The following is a 13,034-nucleotide window of genomic DNA, read 5'->3' on the forward strand; positions in this document are numbered from 1 at the left end:
CTTGCTCTTTACGGCAATGTACAATGTTCGTCTGGGTGTCCACGCGATTTGAATTAACCAAAATTGGTTGAACCCCATCGCATAACAAATCACTACGCACACTACTTCACGTCATCGTTTGCAAGAGTGCGCAAGCGGCCTATGACCTTCACACAAAGTTTAGCTTAATGGATAACGAGATACACATGTGTAAACAACTACTGTAAGATAGTGACACTTAAAAGGGCATTTGCATGTAAGTTGGATTGTGAAACAGAAATAAAACCGTAGACGGTCTACGGTTTTATTTCTGTTTCACAATCCCATAGACCCAATGGTTCAATGACAAACTAAAATGATTTAAGTTTGCTATTGTGATAGTGAAACAGGGTACAAAGGAATACATTATATATGCATTTTAATTTTATGGTGAGTAAATCTTGATATAGTACCTAAATCTTTGTAAACTTTTAAGGTGGAGCTGCATGTTGCCAACAATTTTTTTTCAAAGGTATATTTCTTATCAAAGATGACAAGGAAACCACCTCATACTATATATTTTCAAAAAGCTTAGAATCTAAAGTTTAGGATGGTAGCAATAGTTTACTCAAGGAAGAAGGCGGTATATGTCCGGGCTAAAAGACCTAATTTTGGTATCAATGATAAAAGTTGATTTAAGTCAAAACCTTGACACTATTTTCTGAAATGTAATATTTCACAGAAGAGTATATGTAGAAAAACGACCATATTTTTGCATTATCTATCCTAATTCTATAATGGCATGGGTTGAAAGGCTGATATTCAAAAAAGTGATCAAAATTATGATAAGAAAAATTAAAATGCCTCTTATTCAAAATGTTAGAACTTAACTTGCAAAAAAAATAGTCGTTTTGTTATATAGTATTTAAAGAACATAATGTGAAAATTTCAGAAAATTTGAACAAGCCAGAGTGGAGTTAAATTCTTTGTAATTCTTGAAATTGGAAGAAAAGAGAAGCCAGAAAATCGGATGACTTGCATACATTTACATAAATTAACATTTCTTTATTACGCAACAAACGTCTGCTTGACAAGCTAAAAGGTGAACCCAACCAATATTTCAATATTTGCAAAACTGTGATTTTTGAGCAAAATACGCTGTGTTGGGTGCAGTGCCCCCTTAAGATATTAGGGCATTTTCCTGCCATTCCATTTTTTTTTAAACATGACATGATCACTTGTTGAACTTTGAACATCAGTGACATCTTTCAACATGTCAAACAATATAAATTGTGACTCATATCAAACAAAATTCATGAAAAATGGCCGACTATAACACACATTTCTCAGAAAATTTGTACCACAATCAGAATCTTGCTGAAAATCAAACCCTTCCATAGTTGCCAAAACTGAATATTTAAATACAGGTATCCTAAAGGTCATGACCTCATAAGAAGTCATGCCTTTGTCACATGGCAGTCAAGGAATTACTTCATCTTTTGATGTGTCTGTTGTTATAACGTGACACTGCAAGTTTCAGGTTTCAATCAGGAAATGTTTTCAGAAAAATTCCCCTATTGAGTGCCAGTATTTTTTAGGTACATGTATTTAGGCTGAGTGTTTCAAGTTATGTCTTGAACCTACGGTTTCTCCTTCTTCCGAAATCATGTCAAAAGTGGCTGGTGTTCAACTTGTAAAACACACAGTGTATGTGTGCCATTTCTAATACAAATTTTATTGTTGTCAACTGAATTTTACAAGTCCCGCCTAGAATTCATTTGCCGATAGTAACATAGCTTGCTTAATACCATTCATTATGCTGGCAAGGGGTGATTGTATTTCAACATGCTAATCATGGGAAAATAGAATATGAAGATTTGCCTGTCTATGACAAAAATAATGAAAATATTATCGAAATTTTTACAGTGACTTGAGATTTGCAATTTAGGATGTATCTTTTCTGGTAGACATGCTCAATCTCAATGCTGACTTCTTAAATATGTAAAAGTGTGTATCTTTCTCTTTCTCTTTTTCATTCTTTCTGAACACACTGGCAACTACGAGATGAATTATCCCCTTGTGAAGAAGATGGTCATAAATTGATAAAAATATACAGAGCTAACAATTTTTGATAACAATTTTCTTCCGAGCAGCGTTTCCAAAAATACATTTACGTCACCTGAAACTTAAAATAAACATGGAAGTCTGCAAAAACTGTTTGCATTCTCTGCTCTTTATAGTCCAATAAAATTTCTTAAGTATTGAAGATTGCACAAAAGTTTGCACATGATCATTCTGACCACCCCTCTCCAAAAGTCTAATGGTCCATTTCATCGCTGAAAATAGATTCAGTCTTCAGTTGGTGGAAGGAGACAGTTGAACTGGGTAGAAAAGATTGAACCCTGAATAAATTGAAATATGCATTTCAGCGTATACCATATACCATCGATAAGTAAATAGTTGCTGTAATTTCAGAATCTTGTGGTCCTCATTATTCTTGGGAGGAAATCTCTTTATTACATTATACAAAAAAAGTTGCTATTTTTGACTTGTGTGAAAATTTCATTTCCTGAACAGTTTGAAACCCTCTGTTCAAATCTATCCTCTGTTTTAAATTACATGTCAACGGTCAACTCAGACTTCAGACGTATCAAAGGTCAACTCTGTGAATAGACTTAATTTACAGACCGTAGACTGTCAACAAATGATGTAAAACTCAGTCATATCTCTCCAGTTCAGAAGTGGATGTCACTTGATATTTTATTGTATCAAGAAAATGTTGTTTTAATAGTTTTTCTTTACATGAAATCATTTTGTCGGGATTATCAACTGAATTGAAATTACTGAAGGGACCCACCTTCATTTCAACCATGAAATGGTATATAAAGTAAAAAATATTTCTGTATATTGATCACTTCTCCCATCACAATCATGGTCTTTCGGTCAGATGACCGAATCATGCAATTATTTTTAAAAAAAGGTCAATTCTGCACTGTGCAACCAAGGCTGAGATGAAAAAGACACACAAAAATTATAAAATCTTTCCAAGCCACAAAGTGTGATATGTAGTCCAGGTATGTGTCTGTGCATGAAACTTGTTAGTTGGCAATCATCCGATAATCCAGTATCACTCAAATCACCCCTCCCCCTCTCCCTCCCCCTCCTGTGTAACATAAAAGAAGGGTATATAACTGTAGAGAGTAGATTAGCGATGCAGAATGGGGTGTATCTGAGTTTCTTATTTTTGGTCAGAAATGACAAAATTTGACACTCAGAGTGATCTGATCGTTATCATATCTTCTTCAATTTCCAGGTTGGAGTGCAAGCAAGCCAGTGGTTGGTGAATCACCAGTGTCTAGTCTTACATCTTCACAGGGGAAGAAGAAACTGCTTTGTAAGTTGCTTTCCTCCAACATGTAAGGTGCACAAAATCCAAACACCCTATAACCACATTTATGAGAATTAAGTTGAAAACAGACTTTTGAAAATGCCAAGAGCTGTACAGATGAAACTGTCTCTTTAACTTGTCACAATATCTGTGTGAATTCAAATGCAACAGAAACCAATACTTTTCAACCATAGACAATGCATATCCAACCATAGACGACACATATGACTCTAAACTAGAGCTGAATATTCAAGGCTATTGTTAAACCTGGATTCTTGTAGCATGGGGTTTGTTACAAAGTGTTAAGAATTATTGTGGAGAGTTCTGGCACTATATGTACACATTTCACCAAGGACAGACCAACCCAGAAAACAAAACAAACTTTGCGGAAATGATCTATGAATTTCTCTAGCTATGGAATCTTGTTATTCTAGAGATTTCTACAGAAATTGGGGCCAAAACTCTATAAACTTCTTTAGAACTTTTATAGATATCAATAGAATTAAAGTTCAATAGATTTCTATAGTCTCTTTCGTAAGGGACTTCACAACCACTGCAGTGTTATATCATGAATACCAAGCGAAAACAAATCATTTAAATATAAATAATGGATATGTCTGTATTTTTGGTAACCACTGTCCCTGTAAATTGTGTTCTACTCAGTGTAACGTGGGTGTAAGATTATAGAACCACCCCTATCAAAGATGGGAATTTGATCAAGCGGTTTTGGACGATGATTTTCCAGGATTCTTTCCCCTTCTAATTTTTTGCAGCAAAATCTTTCAAGTTTCCATATTTGGTGATGGGAGACCATGCCATAGGCAACTTTACAACTAGTATGAGAGTATGATAAATTTTCCAAAGATTACAATGATGCAGTATTCCTGTGTAAATAGAAAGGTCAAAGGTCAATGTTTGACAGGAAATGATCACTCAGTCACATGGTCCTAAGGAAACGATTTCTATTGAAAGTTCAACAAGGAAATGCCATCAACCTCAAAGAAAACATTCTGTTTCGCTTTCTTGTATTTCTCAGTTCCATATCAACTTTCATTTTGATGTGGGTTTCAATTTTAATTTTTGTTTTTCAATAGCAACACCTTGATTTTTATAATTTATTATCACCAGATGCTGTCTTAACCCTTTCAGGCCCGACTTTCAGGTAACTTACCAGAACTACCCCTATATACCAGTATAGGGGTATAGGCCTGAAAGGGTTAATTTTAGCCAAGAACTGAGAAAACAGACTAATTGTTTGAAATAGACTTGACTTTGTTAGCTTCACTAAGCCAGATCTTTGTGGGGAGCCTCAGTATACAGAAACTAATTTGGGCTAATGTGCAGCATCTTGGAAGCTGTTATCCAATTGGTTGTCTTACCACCATCATTGTATTACACAATAGACTCCTTACATGTAAATTGCTGTGAAAAGTGACAATCGACCAATCAGATAAAACCTTCAGAGCCAGCTGCACATCAGCAGACTACTGGTAATTTGTATTGTGAACAAGGAACTGAAGGAGTCTGGGTGTTGTGGAAAATGCTATCGCCTGACAAATTAATTTTGGTCCTAAAATAAACTTATGTAGGATGAATGGACAAATTCCTCGGTATATTATTTGAAACCAAGGTTCAATCCTGTCATTTCTACTTCACAGCATTCAGCTTCTCGGACAGTTCAGATGACGAAAGCCTTCCAGAGATGATGTATGAATCACTCTCCAAGAAGGTGAACTCACTGCAGAGAGCAAGCAAATCCAAACGACAGAAGGTCATCAAAGGCAGTGGTACAACCCCAGAGAGACAAGTCTTGAACCTTGTCACAGAAGATGACGGAGAGAAAAAAGAAGCCAGAGAAGAGCGGGAGAAAGACATTTTAGCGAGACTTCCGTCTTCTGACAGGAGTGTCGGAAAGTTTTCAAACAAAGAGAATAATGGCACTGTTACAGGTGGCCAGAAAGTTGACTCTATCACTGATGAGGTGATAGGTCACTCTGAGGTCAAAGGGAAAGACAGCATGACAGCTGTTGCTGTGGATACCAGCTCAAAACAAGTGAATGATGATGCGGCTCCAGGAAAGAAGATACAGAGAAGAAAGACAATTCTGAGCGCAGATGCGGCGGTCACTGAACCTGAAGGAGATGGTGGTGTGACAAAACAGAGGAAGGGTATAGGGACGTCAAGACGGAAGTCACAACTTGGAGTGAGTGAACAGAAATCACAGGCAGAGTCAGTGACAAGTAATGAAATGACAAGTGTTGATAAACAAACGATAAAGAGCAGGAGGCGATCTGTCAATGTTACATCAAACAGACTTTCGTCAGTTCAACCACGTAGTGATGACAGCAATCATGTTGACTCCACAGCAGGTGGTTCTACATCCAAACCAGAAACTGACGTGAACAGCGTGACTTCTACACCCTCACAGAGGAGATCAAGAAGATCAGTGGCATTTTCAACAGGGTACACAGTCATGAATGAAAACCAGGAAAGAAAGTCTCAAGCAATGGAAGATTCACAAGCGCAAGATAGAAGTGATGATGTGGTCAGGAAGATTCCCAGTGCCGGAAGAAGGAAGTCGGTTTCCTTCAAGATGGATTTGACATCAGAAACGGTGAAATCTGATTTAGGTCAGAATGCGATGGGGACGCCGCTTCGATCAAACAAACAGCGGAGGAAGTCTGAATCTGCTCTGAACACACACAACAGGGAAAGTAATAGTGTTTGCAGAGATGAACAAAAAGCTGAAGAGAAAAGAATGTCTCAACAGAAGAAGAAACGAAAACTACTCCCCCTTGACGGACCCGACATGCTGACAGGAGAGCAGGTCATCTGCGGAGCAGACGAAAATTGCAAAACCAAAACTGCTGCTGATTCAAAAACTCCGCATGATAAAATTACTAGTGTAGGTTCAGAAAATAATGTGAGTGTCAGAAAGAAACGGCGGGCCAAGAGTCTTCAAATTGATGAAGAAGTCGCGTTAAAGAAACAGCGAACAAAATCGCTAGCAGACTTGAAAGAAAATGAAAGAAAGCCATTGATAGAGGGCGCTCTTCTTGACATCACCTCCAGCCAGGGCATTGTGGCTGAAATTCGCAAATCCAGGAAAAGCATCGATGAATTCAGCCTCTCAAAGAAGAGAAAAGCCAGTCTTCAGAAGAGATGTAGTCAGAGTCTTAGTACAGATTCTGAGAGTGGATCAGACAGAGATACCAAGAAAAGAAGAGCTTCAACCAAGAAGGAAAAGGTAAAATTACAAGTGTGTATACTGTACTCAAATATAGAAATTCACATTTTAAACACAAGTACCAATCATACTGGCCATCAAACAAAGCTTATAAATGATTTAGATACTGTAAATTCCTACTTGAAGCTGCAGTTCCTATCGGGAAATCTTTTTGACAAACCCTTAGGGAGACTTTAAAATATGTATTATACCTGTATAAACCATCAATAATCACTGCAACTGAGTGAAAATACGCACACAATCATCATTTTTTGTTCACGTCTTGAATTTTGATGGCTTTTGTCTTTTGTGTTTACAGTTCAAGAACACCATTGTCATGACCAGCATACCACACAGGTAGGAATCAAGGGCACTTGCACAAATCTCTCAATATTATTATTTTCATAGAATTAAGAATCTGTTGAAAATAAAACCTTCATGAAGTCGACATGGTTTCCATGATGTTATTCATAACTTTTGGACTTTGAAAGTTTGGTGCAATGGTATCAATTTTCTCAATCATATCAATCTTCTCCACAATGATGGACCATTATTCATTGAATAGGTTGCAGGGACACATCTGCAGAACACTGGGCCTCATCCACTTTATGGTACAAAACACTGCTTACTTGAGGGTGCCAACATACCCCTTAAGATAATGTTGATTTGTATTGCAGCTTTGTACGGACCTAATGTCCTTCAGTCTTGCCAGTAGGAGGTGAGAGGGTTGAAATCTGTCGCTCTGTAGTCAGTAACGTAATGTACACTTTCATATATCACAATGTTGTACAGAGACCAATTTTCTTCCATGAGGGGATTGGCGGGCACAAACCATGTATCCAGGCTAATCCCCTGAACGCGGAAAATTTCCGTGTTACTGAATTAATGGCTTATGACTCCCCAGAGAGTAAATAAACTACCGATCAAGTATAACAAAATATCACGACACCACCCGTGATATTTGTGGAGCAATCAACGATTGACAGTCAGTTCACACCTCAAGCAAGGTATCTTTTCATATGGAAATGATTTCGAACCTATAGCTTTTGTGCCAGGGAGTCTTGTTGGCACGTTCATCAATTAAAAACATCATGTATGGTTCAACTATTGTGGTATATATGGCAAACCTTGAGTTACATCTGTACCTCCTATGATCGTTTGTAAAGTTGCAGTACTATATATACACCTCAAAATAAACTGGCCCCACTTGGCTTTTCCCGGCTTTTGTCATATCCTTCTCTTGATCTACACAACAGTCTATCACTAATGCAACAATCAGCTGAAGTTTATTCCTTCAATTTACTCTGTTTTTGATATTTATATGCCCACAGACTTGGAGCAAGCCTAGCCTCAAACCAGAAAGTTTTACACTATTGCACGCACTTTCCCTAGAGCAACTTTAACACAAATAGCTGATCAGGAAAGTATCAGAAACTTTTTGAGGGTTTCAAAACTGTCTCCAAGGTGCGCTTTGCCATAATTTTTTCCCAAATTTGTCATCACTGATTTGTTTGTTCCAGTGATCAAGACTTGATTGTTTCAGTTGTGAAGAAACTGAAGAAATATTCGATTGTAGATTCTGTGACAGAAAACACAACTCACGTCATCTGTGGTGGCAACAGAAGAACTCTGAATGTCTTATTTGGCATGGCAAGAGGATGTTGGCTTGTCTCCACAGAATGGGTAAGAATTAATCTTCAGTGATCTTTTTTTTCAAAACATTTGTGCTTGGAGAGAAAGAGGCCAATTTTTTCCTGTACTTCTGCACTCTTGTATGTTTATTCATAATTCTAAGGTAGTTTGCACCTTGAAAATGAAAAACTTAAATTTTTGCTCAAACTTTCCTCAAGCAAACTTTCAACAATTCTCTTTCATAAATTAAGGAAAAAAATCAGGGTTCACCAAGCAAACTTTGGAGCTAGTGAAGCAAATTACCCAATATTTACCAATATTTGAATTTCAAAATGGCCGCCATCCCTGTGTTCATCAGTGTATCTCTATGGGGGGGAACACAATTCAGATTTTCACATAACTAAGCCCGTAACAACTTTATTTACTCCATTAGCTTCACAACGAGCCCCCAGAAGTGGTAGGCGAAAAGAATACTAAAAGTTTGAGAGGCCAAATATCTGTCCGCAAGATGCATCTTACCTTAATATTTTCTTATTCAGTGCTTTCATTCTTGCATCTTCTATTGCAGACGTTTTAACTATAGTTGCAAAAATCTGCTGATGTGTTGGAGCACAGAAGGTTATATCTAATCAGTAAATTGTTGTTATTTACGGGAACTTAAATAGTTTGAAACTGGTGCTATCGATTTTCTGATTGGCTGTTTAGAACCGATTCAATAATAGCAATGAGATTCAGCCAACCAACTGGCTAAAAACTTCCAAGATGCTGCAAATTAGCCTAAAAAATCAACCATTCCAGAGGGCGCACTAGAGCCCTTGTCATTGCTGAAATTTTGAAATTCTCCCCATGCACAATCAGCATTTGATGAAAGTTCTGATATAAGAGTAATGTGTATGTTATATCGCTTACATTGGTTTTAGAAATTTTGATTTTGATTGGCAACATACTCTGTCACAAATGAAACACCCAAATGATGATGTAACTGTTTTTGTCTTCCACAGGTTTTGAAATCATTGGAAGATGGTCACTGGGTTGAAGAGGAACCATATGAACTTCATGACTATTTCCCTGCAGCACAGGTCTGTTCAACTTTGTAATCCTGTAGCGCAAAACTGAAAAATACTGGACCCACAATGAACAGATTACAAATTAACAGAATCCTAGGGGTCCAGTTCCTTTACAAAGCTATGGGAGGGGATCCCTTCCAGAAAAGGAAACTGTTTTCACTAAGGGGGGTCAGGCCCAATATTAAGATTCATCTTGGTGGCATAATGATTTAATTCTCTGCACAGAGGAAGATTGATCAATCAACCCTTGCCTTACATCTATTTGGTAAAGGTCCAATAATGAATAGAAAATATTAGGCTTATACCAGTGGTATAAGCCTAATATTTTCTATTCATTATTGGACCTTAACATATGCAACGAGGGGTGAAAGGGTTAACTTAAAGCTTACCTGTATGCTGTAAATATTTAGTGATACTTCAACTGAAAGTTGCAAGACTTGGAGTCTAAAATCACTGAACATCTCCCAGCTTTCTTCAAGCAGAGACAGCATTCATCAGCTAAATCTTGTTCAGCAAATAAATTTAAATTTTTGTAAAATATATTAATCAGACGTGTTTCATAAAATGTTTTTGAAACTGATAAACAATGTCACATCAAATTACAATTTTTGAATTATTTAGAATGAGAAATCATGTTGAAATAGTACAAAGCCATGCATGTAAATTTCTTCCTACAAGTTTCACCAGAGAAGCACATACATGTATCACATTTGTCTATTTCCTTGCAGATTTGCCGTCTTGAGAAGCAAGCGCTTGGTAACAGCAACTACAAACAAGACATATTTTCATCTGTGGGACTCATGTTCATTGCTGAGAGTACAGTTCCCGCACAGGAAAAGCTCATTGAGTTGATCACTCTGTGCGGCGGGAAGGTTTGCAGCTCTCTCCGCACAGCAAAGCTCTGCATCGGAAATGCAAGGAACAAAGATGGTATACCCATGGTCTCTGAAAAGTGGGTTTTAGGTGAGTGAAGTGAAATGCAATGCCAGTATATTTTACTAAAACACTAAAGACAATTTAAATAATATTAGTATTCCAGGAAACCCAAAGATATCCCGTCTTGAAATTCAATTGTGAATCACACGCATAGTAAAGGTAGATTGCGCCTGAAAGACAGATATTCAAACTCATATTATTAGAATTATTTCTGGTCTACTGCTTGTGTAGACTTGTTTTGAAGTTTGTGGAGTAAATCAAGTCTTCACTGTGTTGTTTTTGTGAAAATAAAAAGATTTGATTTTTTTTCTCATACAGTTAACATAATGTTAACAGCCATTTTCAATTTCAAATATCGGTAAAAAATTAGATAATTTGCTTCTCTATTACAAAAATTTACACAGTCATCCCTGATTTTTATTCTTGAAAATCAATGGTCTAACGTTACCTTGAGGAAAGTTTGAGCAAAAGGAGCGTATTACATAGAGCTGAATTACAGGCAATTTTTTCTTTCTGAAAAGTGATATCAACAAGAACAACCAGGGAAAAATGTACTAGTTGGTTTGTGATCACATTTGCTGTGTGTGAAAACATTGATTCACATGCATATGATGAGCAGGGTCCATACAAGTCCATGAATTTTAAGCATTTTAAGCTTCCTAGAAAGTCTTGGAAAAGTCCTTGAAAATGAAATTGAGTTCTTGAAAATTGTTAAAGCCACCCAGAGTTTCAAAAATGATGAGATGATCAGTCATGACATCATAAAAATGATGTGTAAATTGATAATCAAAATGATATATTAAAAAATGATATTTGGAAAATGGTAGTTTGGACTGCAGCAGAAAGTCATTGACTTTAAACATCATTTGATGCAGCACCTATTGTCGATGTCTGACTGTACATTTATTGAAATTCGCTGTCAAGGAAATTTGTTCCAGCTGGTAAATACGAAGTGTTTCAGTGCTGAGCACTCATACAAGTTTTTATAGCAGGCATCATGGGTTACTGGACTCAATAATCAGAGGATGACGATGTAGTTTGAGACACAAGTATGGTATTATACCCTTGAACTTTGCTTCCATTTAACTCCTCATTGCTTTATTGCATAAAGGGCACTGGGTACCTCATCCTGTATCTTTGAAGTTTTGCACAACATAATGTCAGGAAAATTTCTACCTCTTTTTCAAATCGTTACGTTTTTTATGAAACTTTATCTCTGCTTTTTTTCTTTCAGATTGCATCAGCCAGCATACCATACTGCCATTTACTGATTACTACCTAACCTAGGGAGTTCAGTGTCAGCAAACATACCACACTGCAGTTTACTACCTAACCTAGGGAGTTCAATGTCAGAAAACATACCACACTGCCATTTACTGATTACTGCCTAACCTAGGGAGTTCAGTGTCAGCAAGTATAGCACGCTGGGAGTTCAATATCAGTGATATCTTCAGTATGTTTTATCTGTAACATCAAAGAAACTTCCATTGTGCCCCTAGCTTTTTAACAACCAATATCAGTATTAATGTTCTTTACTAGGCCAGTGTTTGTTTAACCCATCGGATATGAAAAGAACTTTTGTACATTCAAATTATTTTTTATACATTTGCAAACTGATACCTACATTTCTATAGAGGGCGCTGTTACTGTTTTCCTTATCTGCGAATATTAAGCTTTGAAGTGTATTTTATATACTCACTGACACAACAGACCTTTGTTATTGAAATAACAGAATGAAAGGCCACCTTTCAAAGGGATTACATTCACTCATAGTTGATGCATATGTTAAGTAGAAAGATTCCTGTAATATGCTTCGAAATCCAAAGTATGAAGTGAAATTACTCTTCAAAATTCAAACCAACTACTGCTGTTCATGATATAGGATCATTTACAAGTTTAATGTTCATTTGTTTGGTACCTCAGAATAACTTACAATTGTGGAGAGAGGAAATTTCTATCAGATTTTTCATAGGTTATCAAGTTTTATTTTTTTTCCATAAAATATTTTGTCGTCTGCCAGTACTTTTTCAAAGCAACCACAAAATATATATGCAATCAGAAATGCTACGTGTTACTTGCTATTTGTTTTTAGGATGCCCAATACCCAGGTAACAGCGCCCTCAATGTTGTGAGTGAGACATTGGATAAAAACTCTGATTTTTACAGTCTCTCACTAGTATATATTCATAAATGTCATCTGTACATACATCATTTACACATACAGTTATTTTTGTTATTTACAATAATATTCATATCACTGATGTTGTATACTGCATTATGCAACATTCTATGATCTCATCTTCACTTATTTCATTGGTTTGTAATATCGATATTTTTCATTTAAGCATAGACAAGGGACTCGGGAGCGCTCCAGGGTCTATGATCTAAGTCAATACTTTAGCGGAAATTATTGCATGATTTGAAGAGTTTTATTTCAATTTTTTTGTGTAGACATGAATAAATAACTTTTGACAATTCAACGAGCCAGTAGATTAGTTGTAACCGGGTTGCCAGAAGTCAGTTAAGTTCCAATTTTTAGATTTTCGTTTTAGAATGGACAAGTACAAATAAAAATATTTGACAAATTTAAAGATAATAATTTTCATCTACAGCAGAGTATTAAAATCAGGTTTCTTATGTACTTTTCACTAGAATGTGAAGTAATAATATTGATTTATTTTGATCCAAGGACCTCATTCAATTATCAAAGTGACAGTTTTTGATGTCGCTGCATACTAAAATGCTCAGAAAAGAATTAATTACAAAAAATGTAGAAGAATAATTTCCAAAGAACTAGGAAGCTGCATCATGCATGCATGTAATGCAC

General features: G+C 36.4%; 1 protein-coding gene across 2 annotated transcripts in view; it reads left to right on the top strand.

The window, feature by feature from the left end:
* Positions 1-12,582, top strand: part of LOC139133528 (microcephalin-like) — a 31,381-nt gene extending 18,799 nt beyond the window's left edge. Inside the window, exons 9-15 of one of the 2 annotated variants that reach the window (XM_070700181.1) lie at positions 3,272-3,352; positions 5,005-6,605; positions 6,892-6,929; positions 8,093-8,255; positions 9,206-9,283; positions 10,000-10,234; positions 11,442-12,582. In XM_070700181.1, coding sequence (XP_070556282.1) covers positions 3,272-3,352; positions 5,005-6,605; positions 6,892-6,929; positions 8,093-8,255; positions 9,206-9,283; positions 10,000-10,234; positions 11,442-11,494 — 2,249 coding nt within the window. In that variant the 3' untranslated portion in view covers positions 11,495-12,582. The remainder of the gene's footprint in view (positions 1-3,271; positions 3,353-5,004; positions 6,606-6,891; positions 6,930-8,092; positions 8,256-9,205; positions 9,284-9,999; positions 10,235-11,441) is intronic. The other variant, XM_070700182.1, reaches the window with a different exon arrangement.
* The last annotated feature ends 452 nt before the right edge of the window (positions 12,583-13,034 follow it).

The sequence above is a fragment of the Ptychodera flava genome, chromosome 5, assembly GCF_041260155.1.
Source record: "Ptychodera flava strain L36383 chromosome 5, AS_Pfla_20210202, whole genome shotgun sequence".
NCBI lineage: Eukaryota > Metazoa > Hemichordata > Enteropneusta > Ptychoderidae > Ptychodera > Ptychodera flava.